Source organism: Salarias fasciatus, chromosome 7 (assembly GCF_902148845.1).
Source record: "Salarias fasciatus chromosome 7, fSalaFa1.1, whole genome shotgun sequence".
Taxonomy (NCBI): domain Eukaryota; kingdom Metazoa; phylum Chordata; class Actinopteri; order Blenniiformes; family Blenniidae; genus Salarias; species Salarias fasciatus.
In genome coordinates this window covers 20,026,720-20,047,493 of record NC_043751.1, presented here as the reverse complement: position 1 = coordinate 20,047,493, position 20,774 = coordinate 20,026,720, and the positions used below count along the sequence as shown (strand labels likewise).

At 43.3% G+C, this 20,774-nt stretch overlaps 2 protein-coding genes across 2 annotated transcripts; both read right to left on the bottom strand.

Annotated features, from left to right (window-relative positions):
• Nucleotides 1-5,691: 5,691 nt before the first annotated feature.
• LOC115392304 (immunoglobulin superfamily containing leucine-rich repeat protein 2-like) lies at nt 5,692-8,223 on the bottom strand. The gene is made up of 2 exons (XM_030096891.1): nt 7,954-8,223; nt 5,692-6,424 (listed from the first exon to the last, which is right to left on the bottom strand). Exon 2 carries the CDS (start codon nt 6,413-6,415, stop codon nt 5,876-5,878), a length of 540 nt encoding a protein of 179 aa, XP_029952751.1. The 5' UTR covers nt 6,416-6,424; nt 7,954-8,223; the 3' UTR covers nt 5,692-5,875.
• Nucleotides 8,224-12,911: 4,688 nt separating this feature from the next.
• sema7a (semaphorin 7A (JohnMiltonHagen blood group)) lies at nt 12,912-19,949 on the bottom strand. Its single transcript, XM_030096928.1, has 14 exons — nt 19,534-19,949; nt 19,248-19,387; nt 18,416-18,457; nt 18,223-18,318; nt 17,953-18,055; nt 17,679-17,789; nt 17,222-17,364; nt 15,683-15,861; nt 15,341-15,449; nt 14,520-14,703; nt 14,213-14,325; nt 13,835-13,980; nt 13,690-13,742; nt 12,912-13,616 (listed from the first exon to the last, which is right to left on the bottom strand). Exons 1-14 carry the CDS (start codon nt 19,655-19,657, stop codon nt 13,198-13,200), a joined length of 1,962 nt encoding a protein of 653 aa, XP_029952788.1. The 5' UTR covers nt 19,658-19,949; the 3' UTR covers nt 12,912-13,197.
• Between the last annotated feature and the right edge of the window lie 825 nt (nt 19,950-20,774).

Below are 20,774 nucleotides of genomic sequence, written 5' to 3'. Positions count from 1 at the left end.
ACATGTCGGATTTTCCAATCAACGCTTCAGACTCACCTGGGGATGATCTTCACGATGAAGATCTTCTCAGACTGCGGCCGAACCTTTCTCAAGAGTTTTCAGGAGATACTAAGCTGTATAAACCAATTTTCCAATGATGTCTGGAGGATGATTCACCCCTTCATGTGGTGTGTAAAACCGAAGAAGAAGCGGAGATGCCGAACGATCGTGCTGAAGGATTCATAAGCTCCTCGAATGGTGGGTCGTGTTCTGCAGACTCTCAAGGCGGGTGTTGCGGGGGATGTACCATGCGGTCCTCCGCCGTACTGCTCATACTGGGGGGAGGAGTATAAGAGCTTTGAAGACCCACCGCCGGCTGGGGTCTACACCGGGCCCACTCTCTTCAACATGCTGGGGACACCTCTCCCCTGGCCTGATAGAGTCTACACTGGACCTACTCTCTTCAACAGCAGGCCAAGGATACCTCTGCCTACGTCTGGTGGAGTCTGCACCCCGCCCACTCTCTTCAACAGCACAGCGGAGTCACCTCTGCCTCGCCCTGCTAGAGTCTACACAGGGCCCACTCTCTTCAACGACAGACCGGAGTCACCTCCGCCACAGTCTTGATTGTCAACGAGTAGCGATTTCCTGGATATTGTAAAAGCTTGTGTGGCTAGAGCCGTGAAAGTTGTCGTACAACAGCATATAAAGAAAAACTGCTATGGGTGTCAAATAGATCACCCGAGTCAAATTCAACATGCCTGTCTCTACCCTCCCGGCAGCGGATATTTTTATGCTCACTTTGAAGAATTAACGGTGGGCTTGCTTTCCTGGGAATTTCTCCCGGCTCTCAAGTATACCCTGGAGAAAGCCGGGTTGGATATAGTGGAGGCTGGAGTGGAAGGAGCAGCCGACGCATTCCTTTATGATATGAGGGAAGAAGATCACATTCTGGAAAAGGTTGAAGAGATCACTGCAGCATACATCATGGGGGATAAGAAGAGGGAAGATTTATTGGAAGATTTCTACGATTTCTGGAAGCCTTAAAGCGAGGGTTGGCGATCTTGGAAAGCTAGCGTTAGCATCTACCATCTCCCCAAGGCTCCGCCAAGCTAGCTCCGCCCAGCTTCCACCCCATTGGAGGAGCTCCCGTTGGGAGCGGAGACGTTCGCCGCGCGCACGGCGCTTCCGCTTTCCTGGCGTAACCTGTCCTCAGCGCTTCGTTTCTTCATTTTTCTTTATTTGCACTACATCAAGTTATGGCGCACTCACCGGTAAGTAAACCCCCAAACATTCATCTCCGCTATTCTGCAACGACGCTCCGTCCTTCTACGCGCACACTGAACCAGGGTCAGTGCACGCGTACATGTACGCGCAGGGGGCAGGTCGAACGGCGAAGGGATTTGATTGGTTTAAAAAAAGGTGTCCCCTCAAGACTATTGGTTGCTGTTTTTCCCGTTTTACTCCTGCTGCAGATAGCAGATATTTTCCAAACTACTTTAAAAACACACTATGAATATTTTCCCATCGGGTCATAAAGATCATTTTAACCAGTATTTAGAAAAATGTATCTCATTCAAATTGCCAACCCTAGCTTTAATCACCTGTGAAAAGAAACAAAGAAAAAAAATGGGCAGGTATTTTTTTAAACCGACTCCCAAAATTGTTGACATTTCAGTTTTGAAGCATGCAATTGCTAATCGTGTCAATTGTGATAAAGTATATCAGGCAAAGGACCATGTCAATGCAGAAGATTTGTGGAGTTTTGAATGTGTGATGGCAATTGTGAGAGAGACAACGCTTTCAGTGGACTGGAAAAAAATGGTGTATGACGGCTCAAACTCAGATGGTTTTGAACAAACAATGTGTGACATCATTCATGATGTTGGTTTTGATCATTTCAACACTTGTCATTTATATGCCTTGTATGCCTTTGTAGTTGATGTAACAGCCTATAAACTGAAGAAGGGCAATATAATCGATGTGAATCATGTACTGAATATAATACAGACTTTAATTGTCAATGCAAGTCATCAATAAGAATTGATGACTTGTTTAAATATGAGTTATGTGACCTTGTAACCATTCAATAAACTCAAACTCATAAAAATCATACCACTCTGACTTCTTCTGTTCAGTATCAGACATGTCTTCAAGAAAGACAGACCAGGTATTCAAGAGAATATATTATGACCCACGAAAAGCAGGATCGTATGGTGGAGCCGAGAGCCTTCAAAAGGCTGCAGAAGAGCAGACGGGTTAAAAGTACGCAATTGCAGAAGTCGAAGATTGGCTGGCCGGGCAGGACGCTTACACATTGCACAAAGCATCTTGAAAAAAGTATGCTAGAAACTGTTTTTTCGCACCTTGTCCCCTGTATCAATTTCTGGCTGATCTTTGCGATATGACCGCTCTGTCTAAAGACAATGACAAGTTTAAATTTCTCCTTACTGTAATAGACATATTTTCAAAAAAGGCTTACGCCCGTGCTCTTCATGGGACACCCCCTCCACAGAAGGTAATAAGGCCGTCAGGTCCGTTACATCTCTCAAAGAGCAGCTGTCCTCCCCATTCTCGTACTTGCATGACTAAGCATCAAGCTCAGAGGGGCTCTTCCCCTCCCTTCTCCCGCTATGTGATAAGGTGCATAGAACGGTGAGCAGAACGCGCACAGAGCCACCCGGACGTCTCCTCCATGTTTGCATGATTGAAAAGTGTCAAACTCGGCTGGGCCCTTCTCCCTCCTTTCTCCCGCTCCGGGATAAAGCGGCTCAGAATGGTAAGCAGAACGCGCACGGAATTGCCTGGACGCACTCGCCGTCACTGGCTCTTCCTCCACGCTCTTGCCAGGCAGCTGCTGTGGACGCATGGCGCAGCAGTGAGCTTGGGCCGCTAGCTTCCCCGCCGCGCAAGCTGAGCGCTGCCGATGTCCTACCGGCACCTCCCAAACACTCCAGGCTGCATTGTCCGCCGGCTTTGGCTCATGTGAGCAAGACGAAGCATCAGAGCAGCGAAGCCATGCCGGCCCAGGTCCCCACCGCGGGGCATCCCCGCCCCGGCAGCACCCATAATGCTCTCAGCTGCGTTTCCCCGCCGCTTCTGCTCGTGTCAGCACAGCAAAGCGTCAGAGCGGCAGAGCGTCACCGGCCCGAGTTCTCGCCACAGGGCGCCCCGGTCCCGGTATCACTTGCAACGCTTCCAGCTGCGTTTATCCCCCAGCTTCCGCTCGTGTTAGCACAGCGGAGCGACAGAGCGGCGGACTTATGTCGGCCCGGGTTCCCTCCGTGGGGTGCCCCGGTCCCGGCTTCATTCATTACAATCCCAACGATGTTTCTCCGCCGGCTGTATTGTCACGGCGAAGTGTCAGAGCGGCGGGGCTCTGCCGGCCCGGGCTCCCGCTATTGAGCATCCCGGTCCCGGCATCATTTCCGAGGTCAGTGGCCCGGGAAACTCCGGAATCATGCCGCCTCTGCCCGGGTTGTCTCCATCAAAGTGCCGGTCCGCGGCCCCGAAGCAGCCGCCCGCGCTCATTCAAGAGACGCCCTCTCCACGGCCCTTTCGCAGGGGGCCCCCGTCTGCCGAGGCCAGGAGGACAGGTGGGCCGTCACCACAGGCCGTGGTACAGCCGCTCACGCTCCGCTTTTGGACGTGGCGTGCTATGTTGGGACCGCTTTCTCCCTGGCTGTCCAGGACGCTGAGAAGCAGCTATGCCCTGCAGTTCGCCTGTCGCCCGCCTCTCTTCAATGAAATTCTTCGTACGCGGCTCGCATGCCCTGCGGGGGCGGCCGCTCTCGAAGCAGAAGTGTCCTCGCTCCTCCGACGGGGTGCGGTTACGGATCTGAGCGCGGAGGAGGCGCACTCCGGCTTTTTTTCCCCCGACCCGACCCGCAAGCTATTTTTCCCACCCAGATCCGAACCCGAGAAAAAAAAAGCTTTTAAAAACCACCCGCAAATCAGCTGTTTTTGCAGGTACCCAACCCAGTGTAGGACTCTGATTTGTAACTCTGTAACCCCCAGGACTCCCTTAAAAAAGAGGTTTTAATCTCAATGGGACTTTCCTGGATAAATAAAGGTTTAATTAAAAAAATAAAATCAAAGGAGTGTTCATTTAACGCTTCTATATCCAACAAAAATATAAACGCAACACTTTTGTTTTTGCTCCCATTTTTCATGAGATGGACTTAAAGATCTAAAATTCATTCCAGATACACAATATTACCATTTCTTTCAAACATTGTTCACAAATCTGTCTAAATGTGTGATAGTGAGCACTTCTGCTTTTGGTGAGATAATCCATCCCACCTCACAGGTATGCCACATCAAGATGCTCATCAGACACCATGATTAGTGCCCAGGTGTGCCTTAGACTGTCCACAAGGCCACCCTGAAATGTGCTTTTTTCTTTTTTTTTTGCTTTATTGGGGGTCTGGGGACTCAGAACCAGTCAGTATCTGGTGTGACCACCATTTGCCTCATGCAGTGCAACACATCGTCTTCGCATAGAGTTCATCAGATTGTCAATTGTGGCCGGTGGAATTTTGGTTCACTCCTCTTCCAAGGCTGTGCGAAGTTGCTGGATATTCTCTGAAACACCTTTGGAGATGGCTTATTGTGGAGAAATGATCATTCAATGCACGAGCAATAGATCTGGTTGACATTCCTGCTGTCAGCATGCCAATTGCCCGCTCCCTCATCTAATGAGAAATGGGAACAAAAACAAAAGTGTTGCGTTTATTTTTTTTGTTGAGTGTAGTTCATCATAGTTTTGTACATGAAAAAAACTTGGGTCTGGGTCCACAGCCGATCATTTGTGCCATTATTCGATTTAATGTGCAAGTGATGATGAAATTAAAATTTGATTTACATCACTGTTCCACCACCTGAGTGTTGTCGTAACCCGGTGCCTTGGGCTATAAAGGTCTGTCCTTGTCTGTTCTGGTTGTCAGTCAATCGTCTGTGTTTTCTACCTTCAGCATTCTGTCTCTTTTTTTTGTAGCTCATCTTTTTTTGTGGACTTTGTTCTTGTGCTGCAGCTCCTCAGTGATTTTTGAGAACTTTGCTTCTGAGAACTTTGCTTTATGGATTTTTGACTTCTCTATTGGACAACAAAATGAGCTTTATTTTCAACAAAGGCAGTGTTTGGCACTCTGGGCCCGCCCCACATGACCACCAGGAACCAGCAGTACATTTTGACAGACACTGACTGGACTACCCAGAAAATTCTGAAATAACACTTCAGATAACATTCACTTGTGTTTTGTTTTATTCAACATCTATTTTTAAGCATTTTTCAGATAATTACAGCAATATACATTTTAATTCAGTGAGGTAAATTGTATGATTATTCATCAAGAATATCTGTTTAGACAGTTTGGAAACACACAGTATTGAAGGTAAAAGGTATAAAAAGACATTTATTTAAACACAACATCTGCTAGTTTTGGCGAATGCAGAAACATATGGCATTGGAACCAGAACTCTATAATAATAATAATGCATTGGTTTTATATAGCGTTTTTCAGGACACTCAAAGACGCTTCACATTGCATTATTCATTCACACCATACTGTGTGGTGGTAAGCTACTACTGTAGCCACAGCTGCCCTGGGGCAGACTGACGGAAGCGAGGCTGCCAATCTGCGCCATCGGCCCCTCCGACCACCACCAACCATTCACTCTCACAACTGTCATAATAAGCAACGTGGGTGAAGTGTCTTGCCCAAGGACACAACAACAGTTTTACACCTGCAGGAGCGGGGATCGAACCACCAATCTTCCGGTTATGAGACGACCTGCTCTACCAACTGAGCTACTGTCGCCCTTTATGTCATACCATTGTCACACGGTTTAAGATGACCATGACACCTTCATCGAGGTCTTATTCCTCAATGTTTGGTTAAAGAAAAGACAAAGAGGAGAGAGCACTAAAGGTACCCTGCATAATGGTGGTGAATTTGTTGTTGTTGATTTGCAGAAACCGCAGGTGTTTGAGTGTGGAAAAGGCATCCATTGGAAGGTTCACCATCTCATTGTTGTTCATTTTTAGAGTTCGAAGAGCTGTGAGGTTGACCAGATCCTCCCAAGGAAAGTTCACAATCTTATTGTGACTGATGTCCATGTTGAAAAGCTGAGTCAGGGGCGCCAGTGTGCCTCTTTCTATTGTGACAATCTCATTGTCTTCCAACCAGAGAGCGGTGACCTGCGTGATATTGATGAAGCTTTTACTTTTCAGAACTTTGATCTTGTTGCCTGCAAGGCTCACAGCGAAGACGTTGGAGGGGAGACCAACAGGTACCTCCAGCAGGTCTTTGTAAGAACAGTCTGCAAAGAGGTAGCCACTTCTAGTATCTTGGCAGTGGCACAATTCTGGACAGCACTGCACAATGCCGATCACAAAAGTCCACAAGGCAAGGATCTGCAGGAGTCGCTTCGCCATTTTCTGCACCTGTAAGCATCAAGTAGTAAATTTTAGGATCACCAACCACCATTTTTTAATTACATACTGGAGAATAACAGAGTGCCCATTGTGTCCCACAACATAAGCTAGTTGAAATAAAGAGACTGAACATACAACCTCACTGAAATTACACCCAGTTGAAAACACAAAAACTTCAAAGGCAAAAGTTATATTTGCCAACTTTAATGCAAAAAGCCACACTGCTGTACAGACAATGTTTGATGAACGTCTGTCTGCATACAAAACCATGCTATGGCTGATATTTGCACAGATTTCATGGTCAGGCAGTGTAACTGTCTGAGACATTTTTCGTGAAATTAAATTGAAATGTTTATTTTACATTTTTGAGCTAATTTCATTCATGCTTCAGTTCATGGTCAATAAATGCTGATTTCAAATATGTAAAATGGATGTACTGTTCCTTATGTACGTTTAAATCAGATTTAATCTCGAGGAACAGGTGACATGATTAGAGTTCAGAGGTCGCACCTGTGGCATTATGGGTTGAAGCAGTAGGGTGATATTCTGCATTTTCCAGGAGGTGCACATGGTAAATGCCGTTTTGTACTTTTATATGGTTTTGTATCAGTTCATAAGGTTGAATAAGCGGCCTTGAATGGACAATTTAATGAGCTCTTGTCTAAATACTGGACACTTCTTGAGAGACTTCTAAGAATGATAAGATATGCATATTTCAAATGTTTTTATGTCTTTGTTTTTGTAGTTTTCAGTGTCTACAGAGGAGGAAAGACGGACAAATACTCTTAAGCACATCTGTGAGATGTGCAACCATTATTTCTTTGGACTGGTGCAGTTAAAGCATCTTACTTTAAGGTAAACTGCAACTTCACGTCCATTTTATTCATTTAAGGCGTCAGGAACAAACGTCCTCAATTTATCTGTGCCAAACTTTCTGCATTGTGGTTAATCGTAGAACCAAATTCTGACTAAGGTCTATTATGAAATCTTTAAGCATCACCAACTTCCTTATCATGGACTGAATCATCTTACTTGTGCGGTGAAAAAAAGCAACCGTATGTGTGCGTGCACACGTGCAGGTGTGTTGCAATCTTTTAGTCAATTAATTGACTCTGAAGCTCCCTTGAAATCCATAGAATTGCAGTGAAAAAGCAGATGTTGGAATTGAAAACGGAACAAAAGGGACATCTCCCATGTCATATAATTGTTGACATTTTATTGTTACGTACAAGCAAAATAAACAGAATAAATACATTCAATACAATGGTTTATTTCCACTTAGTATATATTCTAATAATCCAACAACAGCAGTCAGCAGCAGTCTTTAATTTTAACACTTCACAATGCCCAGAATTTAATCCTGTACAGTCCCACATTAGAGATTCTCTGAATACATACCCAGTGAGGAGGTGACAAGGAAAAAAAACCAGACAGAATAAGCCTAGTGCATCAGTCAGCTATGTTTGCATTTATTATAAAATAAAAATCTAACACGTGGCGATGAGGATAAAATGGTGAAAGAAGATGACCCGACTTACGTTGCAACCTCCTTAGATTTTTCTGGAGTGTCCAGGAGATCCAAAGATCCTGTTTGATGCTTGGAAAAAGCAGTTTGATGATGACGTGCTGATTGTCAGAGGTGAGGACTTCTCTGCAGGGACTAAACTAGGTCTTCTAATCCACCGTTTTGCAACAGAGGGACAAAGAGTACACAACACCGTGCCGCTTAATGATTATATGTATGATGGATGATTTACTTGAAGACATTCCTCTGCCCCAAAGTCAATGCTGTTGCCAAAATGCTGTGAGGGATGTATCTGTACAAGGGGGATGTTACTGTGAACTTTAATAACTTACTGTTCTTGCAAACAAATAACAAGAACTGTAAAGTCAGCTAAAAGCTGGTTGCGTAGGAAAAGGCTGAGCAGAAGTTGAGTAACCAGCTCATCACTTCCTGTGCAAAATCCACAGCCATTTTTCCAGCGGAAGACTACATGAAATAACAAAAATATGCACCATGGATATGAAATGCATTTACTGAATGAGGCACTAAATCTGCCCAATTGTGAGTTAATTTGCAGCACACCAAAACAGGGACAGCCCCGTAACCAAAGCGACTAAAAATCCAGCAGGGTGTGATCCTAAACTGCAATCTAAAAATGCAAACACACTCCACCACCTGCCACACGAGGAAGTGAAATTTGTTAAGTTCAAAATGCTGCAGCTCCACTTAAACAATTGTCAGTCCCAAAAGCACCATGGAAGGAAGTTATAATTTACTTCACGGACTTGGGATCAGATAACCACTGCCTCCGACTCCCATTCCCCAGCTCCACTCATGCTACATTTTCTTTAGACATATTTTGACAAAAGTTTCTCATCTAAACATTGGAAGCGATGCTGATGTGACTTTTTTTTGCAAAAAGCTTTTAATGCAGAAATTTACCACGTGGGAATGTTTAGCTTCAAGTCTCTTAAAGTCCACTAATCCTGTGAAAAAGCTGTGCAGCATCCACTTTCCAACTCAGAGAGAGTAGTCACATTCACTGACTTGTGCCTTTTTATTCTTGAAATTGAAATATTGAAGTCTGGGTCCCATGTTCAAAGTAAACATGTCAAAGTTTGCATGGACTCTTTTCATCAGCTGCAGTTCAAATGTATTCTCACTGTGACCTCCTGAACATCGACTCATTTATGCCAGAAGTTCAGCTCCGTCTTTAAATTAATCCGTTTTAGCGTTTGTAGTCCCCTGGATGGACTAAGTAACAAAACATTTTGCTCTGGCTCACGGTTTCCTGTCACCTCTACACGTGCTTTACCGCCACCTGCTGTACATAATGAGGAACTCCTAATCTCCTCCTGCCCCCAAAGTAAATCTTGTAATACCTGATGCAGACAGCCACACCATTCATCCTGTTATCCTGTTCCTGCTCATCTATATTCTGTAAAATTATCCCAACCCCAGAAATCAAAATTTGATACTATTTACACACAAAGAACATAATTTATTGAGATCATTTTTGCAGCTTGCGTCTCTTATACAACAAAAATGTTTGTCTATATTTCTGTCTTAACAGTATTATTGTTAGTCCACACAGAGAAGTAATCATTGACAGAAAATGAAAAATACAATACTCAGACACAGATGAGTTTCCCTGTAAAAAGGTTATTTGCAAGGAGAGTTACTTGTATAACGTTTGATAGACACAGTATTGCCTGTGGTAAACATGTTATTCAGTATTTTTACTCCTCTATTGTGTATTTTCCAGTATAAAGAGTGACTGACTAATCGATCGACTGAACAGCGCTCTCTCAAAGTGCTTCAAAGGCTTCCTGATCAGTGTCATGTACAGTTGATTTCAAAAGGTGTAAGTTGCTCAAATAATTCACCACAAGGAGCTTTAGTCAGAACACTGTGTTATCTTAAAATCTTAAAACTGGAATAAATCAGCAGCAGTTCCTCCGGCTCCACCAGCGTACAACAATATCCCTCCTTTTCATAGAATATGAATGTGAAAGCAAAAACATCTTCTGCCCACCCTCTGTCTTTTCAGTATTTGAAACATTCCAAGTTTTGGTGCAACTCTTGCTTTTCAAAAGGGTGGTGCATCACTGAGGCATAACTTCAGTTTCTTTAATTAGAAAGAAATGTTATGTGATTGTTTTTGTTTGTCGCTGTTCCGGAGTTTTTTTTTTAGGGTTCCTTCCTGTCAGAGAAGCACAATAGTAAACTTGCAAAGTCTTCAGGAGTCACAATATCCTCTTGTTCGCAGCACGGCAGGGTGGCCGAACAGCCAAGGCCACAGTATCTGCTGGTTCTGATTGCAGCACCGGGAGACAAGAAGAAAATCCTGCTCGGGATTAAGGTCAAGCAACAGGCTATCACGAAGCAACTTCACACACTGTTGTGTCTATTCTACAACTTCCTGCTTGATAACAAAATAGGGCAAGGATTTTGATGTGAGGCTCAAATGAGATGCCGTAAGAAAGTCTAAGCTGGGATCGTCTTGGTTGAACAGAAAACCTGGACACAACAAGATGAAAACATAAAAACTCTCCCTTAGTTTTAATGCTGGAAAGTTTGTGATATAGCTCATGTGGTTTTCATGTTGTTGTTTGAGCTTACTGGTTCAGGAGGGGGTCAGAGGGTCGGGGGTTGGTGGGTTGGTGGGTGGGCTATAGGGCGCCAGTCTGTCACATGACACACACACAGAGTCAACACACATTCCAGGTTAAGTGATGCCTTCAGCTTTAAGTGTGTGACTGTCTGTGTCTGTCTCAGACTGTCCAGAGCGCATCCTGCTTTTGCACACAGTTTGTTGGATTCACACTCTCAAACCCTGCAACCCTGAGCTGGATGCAATAACTTTTTCCATTTTTTTTTTATTGCAATCCTTTTCTGTCATTAATGTTCTCATCAATTTTGGCATGTTGTTTGGTTTCTGTATAGAATTTGGGAACTCCCCTTTGAAGCGTGCTATGAAATAAGCTAGACACAAACTCTCAGTGTAGCTATACAGGGAGGCGCTGGAATGACTCTTAACTTACAAATCATAACAAAAACCAAGCAAAACCCCACTTTAGATCCCCACCCAAACAGTCACTCATGAGCTATAGTGCCATCTGGACACTTGACCTCTGGAAACACTTCACTCTGAGATCAGGTGTTACGTCAGCTTAAGCCAGAGCCTTAATAACTGTCATTAAAAGTGACCTGGAACTCAGACACGAGTCTGCAAAGTGGAAATCTCTGCAGACTCTTTTCCAGAGAGAAACGCCCATGTTTTTACTAGAGATCACAGCGGCTGACAAAGATTTGTGATTGTTGAGCCAAAGAGGCAGAGAGGGGATTCCTCACAATGTTTGTTCCTGTATGTCACTGTTTGTTAGTGTTGTTGCTCATTTGGAGTAAGAATGACTAATTTACCCACAAACCCCCCCCCCAAAAAAAAAAAAAAAAACATGGTCTGGTCACAAAACGTGATTCCACCGCGTGATGTTATTGTGACAAGTGTGACATAAAGGCAGCAGCAGAGCACTCAGCCACAACTCATGTGATTTAAAGACTCTGGGTAGATATGTTTTTCATCTTCAGTCTTTTTCTAAAAGCATTTAACCGGAATCAGGTAATCTGAAAGAGAATCTGCAAATAATCCAGGAAATTTGCCCAAATTGTTCCAAGAGAATATTTGATGATGTGTTTCCCGCTAACCCCAGGACAGGACATGCAGTATTCCCCTGGTCATCATGACGTTGGGTGTTCAGACAGAAAAGAGATAAAGATCTCTGCAGTGCTCTGTTGAGCTAATTACAGTTCATTTTACTGCTAAGATTCATTGTCCTAAAACAAACACTTTGCTTCAAATAAAGGCACATAATAATAAATATCACAATTTCTAATAATACTTTACATTTTTACATTACTGATTTATTTATACACTTCATATATCTTTTATAAAGCAACACATCGTACCTAAAATACAAATTACAAAATAAATACCTCTTTGTCTGTAGTGTCCAAATATCTAAAGAATGACCATTTAAAGTGACTATGCAACTGAAAGAAGAAACAGCCTTTCCAGTCTCCTACAAATACAAACAAAAGGCACAGTGATGAGGTCATTACATTCAGAGAGTTTCTAACACATTCTCAAATAATTTTTTTTCTGGTTGCTAAATATTAGCTAACTGTGAGCTGTCAAAGATTTTCAGCTCATTCAAAAGCAATTTGGATAAAGCAGCTTTAAAACTTGGATGAACGTGTTAGCACGCTACTGCTTCTCTTGGTGAAAGTGGCCAAGCTAAGTTCTTCCTCTCACTTGTACAGTTCTACACTTTCACTCTCATTAATAATTCCAGTGTTCGATTGAATAAAAATATATCTGTCATAAATATATAAAAGCAGCTTAAAAAGCAGCCCCTTTAAAACGTCACTGTCAGAAGTGCAAAGTGAAAACTACTACGCCCACCAACCATCTGAAATCTGCAATCTACTCAGAAGCTGAGGACCGCATTTCCATGTTTGTTATTTTCATGTCCAGTTTGAATTGAACTGCCGGCATCACATCTTATCTTTCGCTGAACATTTTCATTACAACTCTTACGAATGCTGACATGACCGACTGTTCCAGGAAAATGTAGAGAATGCTCCCTGATGTCCACGCCCTGCCCTGCTGTCACCACAGTGGGGAGAGGAGGAAATCTGCACTTCTCTTGTTATAAGCTAAGAGTTAACCTCAGAACAAATGGCTTGCATTCCGACACTGCTGCTTATCAAGTTCAGCCTGACCAGAAGCCTTTCCTGCCAACCTCCTGTGATTATTCAAGGAGTGCAGTTCCACACAGACTGAAACACAGCGGCCACTCAGTTAAGTGCTGCAGCGATCCATGCAGGACGCTCAAGACTTCGATCATGACCCGACTCAGAGCCAGTCCATTAGACACTATTAAGACATGCGCTGCCATGCTGCTCTCGGACTCCATCAGCTCATTGTTCTTCTGGCTTTAAAACAAACAAGCCCGGCTCGTGGAGGCTTTCTGAACTATTCTGCCAAACGCAGCTGTGTTACCCAGAGCACAGCCGCAGCAGGGGTCTTCCTGTTGGGATTGTTCAGCTGGTGTTGAGGTGGATTTCCTTCAGTCATGCCTGGCCTGATCAGCAAAGGCAAAGAGAAAAGACCGGAGAGTTATTTGTGCTAAAAATGCATGAAGCAGGAGGATCTTAACAGAGAGTCCATTCAAACAGAAAGTCATGTGAATTTCAAAGTGATTTGTTCGCGCTCTTATTTGATAATCCCCAGGACGGCCTCAGCCAGGAGTGTGAACCAGGCGATCTGGGGAACGACAGTTGTTGCACCATTTCTCTGATAAGGAACGTTGTTCGTCTTGAAGTATCTGCTTTCATCTGGCAGTTCTTGCTCAATCAGCCGATATTTCTTGACCACTTTTCTGTAGTTTCTCTCTATAGAAACACACTCATAGTCGCCATAGTTCTCCTGCGCCATGGAAGGAATGAGGTGCAAACAGCTGGACAGCATCTGGAGGCAGGGGAAGCTGCGGCCCCGGTGCTCCCAGGTGTACTCGGCGTGGTAGGAGCCGATGGGGCAGGACAGATAGAAAGGGACGTTCTGGGGGACAGAATGCATCGTCCGAGAATTCGGCCAAGTGGTTTCCCGCTTGCTTCGGTTCACGGCCTTCGTTTCTAAAAACCAACAATTAAACAATCAAACTTGACGAAGCAGAAGTAAACGTGTACATGAGTTAGTATTACTTACCTTCTCCTGGACACACGCTAATTCCCCCATTCATGATATTTTGAATGGATCCGCTGTGAACACAAATCAAAACATACGAACCTGCGTCAGTTTTATCAAAGACATGGAGAAACACGAACGACTCCTGAGAGCTCGTCACACTCACTTGACGGTCGGGACGCATCCCGATGGGGTCCAGGCACAGTACGGGTCCCGGGCCAGAACGCAGTCCGCACAGGAGCTGTTGTACTCCTGACACCTCTGGAGGTCCACGGTGGAGATTTTCTCTGAAATACCTACAACCAACTTTTTCTGAAAACAAGGTAAAGAAATAAAGAATTAAAAGAGAAAAGAATCAACATTTTTCTTAACACAACAGCAGCATTTTGACTTTACGGACCATCAAGTGTAATGTGCTGACATCTCACTAGGTAAGATTGTATGTGTGTTTTGTTTTTTGTTTTTTTAACCAAGAAACACCTCTCACAATGCTGCACTGGCAAAATTTTGAATATTTATGAAGAGATATTTAAAGGGGCTGTACCTTTTCAGAGTCAAGCTTCATCACTTGTATGGAGGATGTGTTGGAGAGCCGTGTTTCAGAGATGATGAAAGGTTCTGATCCAGCCTCTAAGACTTTGTGGATTTTTCCAGAATCTGAAAATATTGAAATATTATTTCAGGAGTGGTTCTGCTGATTTGGTACTTTAAGCCCACCCAACCCAAACACAACAGAGTAATATGATTACACGGCAGTTCAACAGAAGGACGCAGAAGGTGCTGGAATGAAAAGCTGATGGTGAGGATAGTTTGAGCTGACCGGTCTGGATTTTGCTTTGAGCGTGACATACCTGTGGCCAGAAACAGCACGTTATACATGTTCTGGTCAGCTGCCTGGACTCGGTCCACAACTATCTTGGTGTAGTTGTTGCTGCTCACATAGAATGGGGCCGCGTGAACCCAGTCCGTCATTTCAGGGTAATCCTTGATGATGTTAATGGTGGCCTGGGGCAGACTCCTGCTGTTGCTCACACACTGGAAAACAAACGGACATAAACAGAGTTTCCTTTGCTTAGACGCAATTTGGAATCTGTGTACGACTGGCACATGAACTGTGAGCTCAGGTCATTCAGGTTAAGGTATACAAAACTGAGAGGAAACCAGTTTATTTAGACAGTGATGTCTGGGATCCAGACCACAGTCCTGCAAGGTTTAGCCTTTCCTGAAGTTGTTAAAATGTTGAAGGACACCGTATTATGATACATTCTAGAATCTACAGCAAATCTACAGAGGTTCCGTGAGTTAGGAATTTCTAATGTTTTTTTTGCATTTTGTTTTACTACAATGAGAGGAAACTCTGTTATGATTCAGTGTGTAAATAGTACATCCAGGATCCCCTTTTAGCTCCATGGCAACAGGGTAAAACAGGCTCTTTTCAAAATAACTACAATGGGCTGGACGGAAACAATGAACATGTTGAAGCAATGCACAGAAACGTTTTTCCATGTTTCCACTGATTTACGTGACATGTGTTTATTTGAGGCCAGAATTGCACCGCGACACGTGATATACTGGCAACAGTGAGCGGCGTCTCAAATGGGAATGCCAAAATAAAACCAGTGGAGGAAGTTCTGTTTCTATAAAGCAGCATAGCAACATAACAGATCCTTACTGTTCCCGGCCTCGGATGTGGAATTTCTTTGTCGTAGCCCTTGAAAGTTGAATTCTCAAATACGTCTTCAATCATTCCTATTGAGTAGACGCAAACAGCTGTGGAGTTCCTGGAGAAAACAAGAAAACGGAGGTTAGCATGGAAATCGTGATCACTGCAGCTGAGCTGAACATGGGAGTGGTGTGAGGCTGCTCCCTCGGCCGTTGGACAAACACATTACAGAGAGTGTTTTTTTTTATGAACAGCATTAGAAAATACACATAAGGAGGATGTCTATGATGTCAGTGTGTGTTTTATGATGTAGCTTGGATTCTGAAATAGAGGAAAAAGGCAGAGTCTCACCAGCTGCTGGAGAATAGCGCATACACTTTGGTGTCGTGCCAGTCCTCGGCGTCCATAACATAGATGTCCTGAAGACGGTTGAAGTACAGCGACTCCTTGCGAAAGCCACAGACGAGCCGAGCCTTGAGAAATGATGTCCACATGTTTTGGAAGAATCTTTTCGATCCACCTTCATCGACCTGCAAAAATCAGACAAATAAATTATATGGAGGAGACGTGCTTTTATTTCTATGAATTATTTCGACAAACGATGAAGGCAGATACACAGATAGAATAGAAATACTTTAAAAATCCCAGGAGGAAATTATTTAAGAATGATTGATGTGTTGGTTTAAGTAGTAGGAGGGATAACATCCTGCAGCAGATGGTGCCTGACTGCATTAAACCCATACTTTATTGACATGTACGCCTGCTATAGCCCGCAATTGACCTCATAAAACAAATGGGAAAATTACTCTGCAAACACTGTATCAGCCTTCAATTTGTTCTTTTTAAGTCACAGTGAGGTGAAATCATATCCAATGACGTTATTAAATTTTCCATGACGACAAAAACAACAACTACTGGACCATCACAGCATCACTGTCATTACACTGTAAATGGAAGCAGATGTAATCATTGTTTCCATGACAAACAAAGTGTCAACACCATCAAATGGCACCGACTTGACAGATGGTGGCATATTGTTTTGGGTTTCTGTTTTTCTGCTGGCAAAGTAAGGGAGGATGTTATTGTTTAGTAGAAATTACAAAATAATTAAAATGAGCAGAAAGAAGAAATATACTGTACTGTACACATATAGATGTTTTCTCTACTTAGTTTCTTACACTGACTTAAGACCATGCAAATTATGTACATTTTATGTACATTTGTATTTATACCAAATACCTACTCAACATAAAAAAAAAATCTACTAATCTAAAGGCAAATGTACATACAAATGTACTGATACACGTGTGAAAGGGAAACATGTTCATCTCTTGTAGGAATTTAATTAGAGTTGAGAAACTTAACTATCGCATTGATATAAGTATGCCCTGCTAAAAATCTTACTTTACAGCAATTATGAAGGAATTTATGAAGCAGTTTATATTTACAAGAACTAAACCGATGCCATGCAGTGACAGTAGCTTTATAAAACTCTAAAAATCTCACACACTGCACTTTAACAAGAAAAACATTCTTATTAAGTTTAAAGGAGCAGATTTTATGGCCTTTCTCTTGCAGTTGTTATAGTTTTGTGCACTGCCCTATTTTCATATCCTGTATGTCTGGTGTTACACCTTGCCTGTGTTCATTGTCTGTTGTCTGTTTTCTTTCCCTAAACGCTCACCTGCCACGCCCACCTGCCCCGCCTGCCAATCTGCCTGCCCCGCTGTGACCAGTTTGTCCATACTGCTCATTTCCCCCCCCCCCCCCCCCCCCCCCCCCCCCCCCCCAAGATTTGTATTTCCCATCTAATTAAAGAGCTCCTTTATTTTGAGCGACAGAGGTGATTTTCAGCCATATAAACGGAAGGGTCTTCAGCTTCCATCATACCTTACAAACTCTGCCAACGCGAGATAACCAGGGGTCGGCCTCCGGGCTTGGGTCTGAGTTCTTCTCACGGAAAAAGACATAGATTTTCTCATCGTCAGGATCATACTGTTGTTTTACCCAGGATGCTGAGATAAATGTGGGCTCTGTGGAAAAAGGAAAAACAAACTGTGTTTACTATATCATCCCACTGTTTGAGTTACAGCATGGTGCCCTGAGGGAACAGAAAGACAGTTTTAATAAATGACATGAGCTGATTTTGCTGTCAGTCTTCACCACATTTCTTAATACAAAAGACAGTGTCTTTGCTACATAAAGCTAAAATTAAAAGACCAATAACATCTAATAAAATGATGCTACTGCATCCTTACCATGTAAATAATACATCACACTTACAACGCTCCTTTGACAAGCAGCCACATCGACACCATGCATTATTCAGCTGCAGCCATTAACTCACCTGACACCCAGCTGTCGTACATCCACACATTCGTTCGGCTGCCTGCTTTTCTTCTGAACTGTAATGAACTCCCATCTGCATCCAAAGGTGCCGCGGCGTACAGATCGCCCTCTAAAAATAACACATCGCATTAAAGAAGCGAAGCAATTCAATTATTTAGGACATTTTTGTGTAAATGTTTCAGCTTGCCAACGCTGATATTATGTAAGTCTCCATGCATTTTTGAAAGCAGAGTGCAAAGCAGTTATGCAAGAAGCCGTGTTTACTGACACACCTACTGAGAGCGATAGGTAGTTCTGAGTGTGGACAAATGGAGAGATGCCTGTCCCCTCATAACTCTCCATTACTTCAAAAGTCTGATTCTGCACTGAAGGAAACTGTAGGATGGCAGAAAAATTATGACGTTAGCTCTACGAACCTGTGATGGAAAAATAGTAAAACACCCAGACATCCAGCAATTAAAGTTTAATTACAACCACAACGGCGGGACACTTCATTCGGCTGCAGTCTGCCAGACAGATGTCACTGTACGTGAAACACTCACGAGCTTCCAGCACTGTGGTCTGTGTCCATTCGTCCCACAAACGAATAAACTGTCTTGAAACTTCTCAATGACAGTGATGACGTTTTCACAGGATTCCTGCAGCACAAATAACACAAACCAGCAGGATATGTTTAGATGAAAGCCCACTATTTGTCACATTATGGTTGTCGTACATCAATTTTAGGCAACTGACCTCTTCACACTGCTGTTGCTCTGTCGTCGTCAGAGGAAACTTCTGCATTTGGAAGACAAAGGCAAAACTTTGAACTTCAAGACAGAACAAACAAAGAAGAAGAGAGAAAGAAAGCCAACACTCGACTGCTTTTAGCAGTATAATGATTAGAAGTTGTGGCAAGCTTGGTTCAGTGAGAAAATTCAAATGGTTACTGAGCAAAAACTTGTTTGGTTTTCATTAAGAAAAACATCCTAAAATTATGCTAAAAAACACAACGAAACAAAACTATAAGAGGTCTGAACTATACATTTACAAAGTAGCCATGTGATTGATTCATGGCAAACAATTACAGCCTTTACAGATTTAATTTCAGGTTTCTTTTACAAGGATAAAGTGCCCGACTGAAACTGACTCAGCTGCTGCAGCAGGACTCTCATCCATCAATGAAATGAGAATCTGTCTCTCTCTGCCCTGCACTCAGCAGTCCTAAACAAACCTAAGAAGTTAGGATTAGGATAAGCAGGGGTTGTCTGACTACATCTCCAGGATCCTCAGACGCTCTGACATGCCAGGCGGATGTGTCTGTGAGGTATCTCCTGCCTCGTTTAATCAGCAGCTTGCAGGTACATTTACATTTTTCAGACAGTCCTATCAGTGGGAGCAGAGAGACTCCTTGGGCTAACAATGGGGGCTGTGAAGGCCATCTGTTACAGTACAGCATCTAATTATAACCCCCAGCTGCACTCCAAACTTCACAGTCCGCCTCAAAATTGCACAGAAATCAAGCTGGGAGTACGCAAATAAAATGAACTACTGACGTTTGATAAATAAATCTGGAGTGAACACCCACCTCTATGATGTGATAATTATTCACATCAAGCTTCAAAACAAAATTGGCCCCTCCAACATAAAGCTCCTTGGAGTACTCCTGATACAGGAACACACTGTGGTTCTGGACAGTCTCATATTCAAACGTGCCCGTGATAATATCTAAAAAAAAAAAGAGAGAGAGAGGTCACGTTATTCACATGCACGATCAGATCATGAGATCATCATCAGACTATGAGCTCCTCCTGGGGTCTGTCTTTTCAGCGTAACGGTACCTGAGTCACTGTGGCGGAAACGTTTCACCTCACCTCTGATCAGAAGTCTGGGAGTGTCCTTCGATCCAAGAGTCGGTGTGTCTTTCAAACCGGCGCCGAGGATGAGTTGAAAATCCGCAGCAAGCAAAATCCATGTTTGCAAGAAGAGCCGCTTCATTTTCGCCGCTGAACACCTCTCCTCCTCCTGCTGCTGGTGCGTGTCTGTGCGTGAGCTGCAGTCCCGCTCGGTTTCTGTCTTTACGCCTCCTCCATGGAAATCCGCCTCTCGGTGGCAGGATCAAAGTAGAAAAAGAGAGAGAAAAACCCTGCAGAGATATTCAGTGTGGTCAAACCGGTGGCGCACAAAACGGGAAAAAGTGACAGTCCACGTTTAAATGTTATTTTTTATTATTATTCCTTCATCCACCTGCCGAAAACTAGACGAGCTCCCGCAGCGAGCGACGCGCAGCTGAGGCGACGCTTAAACTATAGCCAAGAGAGAGAAAGAGAAAGAGACAGAGAGAGGGAGAGAGAGAGAGAGAGAGAGAGAGAGAGAGAGAGAGAGAGAGAGAGAGAGAAGAGTGAATGTTCTTCCTGTGACTATGTCGGTTTTCACAAAAGACTACATTTGTTCTCCCACTCCATGAACATGTGTTTGAGATCAACTGACCACTCTAAATTATTCTGTCGCCCTGTGTTTGTCCTGCAGGGGTTTCCCAGCCTTTGACCTGTGTGGTAAACAAACAACTCTAAATTGCCTGTAGGTGTGTATTTGAGTGTGTATGGTTGTTTGTCTCTCTGTATTTGATGGACTGGTGACTTGTCCAGATGCACTCTGCTGGACTCCAATGTATCACGAGTCTGAAGTGGATAACAAGGCATAGAGAATGGATGGATGCATGGTACAACTTGATAAGAGTGATGGCTGTCTTTTTCTAGCATGCCTCATTTCCTGTTCTTATTTGTCTGTTTTTACAAGAAACCATAGTTTAGAAAACTGTGAATAAGAGGAATTTCAAAGCAGTATTTATATTACTATTTTATTAGAATAATAAAATAATAATACATTTTATTTATAATGCACTTTCCATTTCAAACAGAAATCTCAAAGTGCCACATACAGATAAATCAATAATAAAAACATGACACAATTAGCACAGCATTTTAATAAAAAACAAAAAGTATTAATGAGTAACAAATCTGAAAATTTAAGCGGCTGATTCAAGAGTGTGGGGTTTTTTAAAAAGAAAAGTCTTTAGGCCTTTCTTGAACAATTCCACACTCTGTGGGGCCCT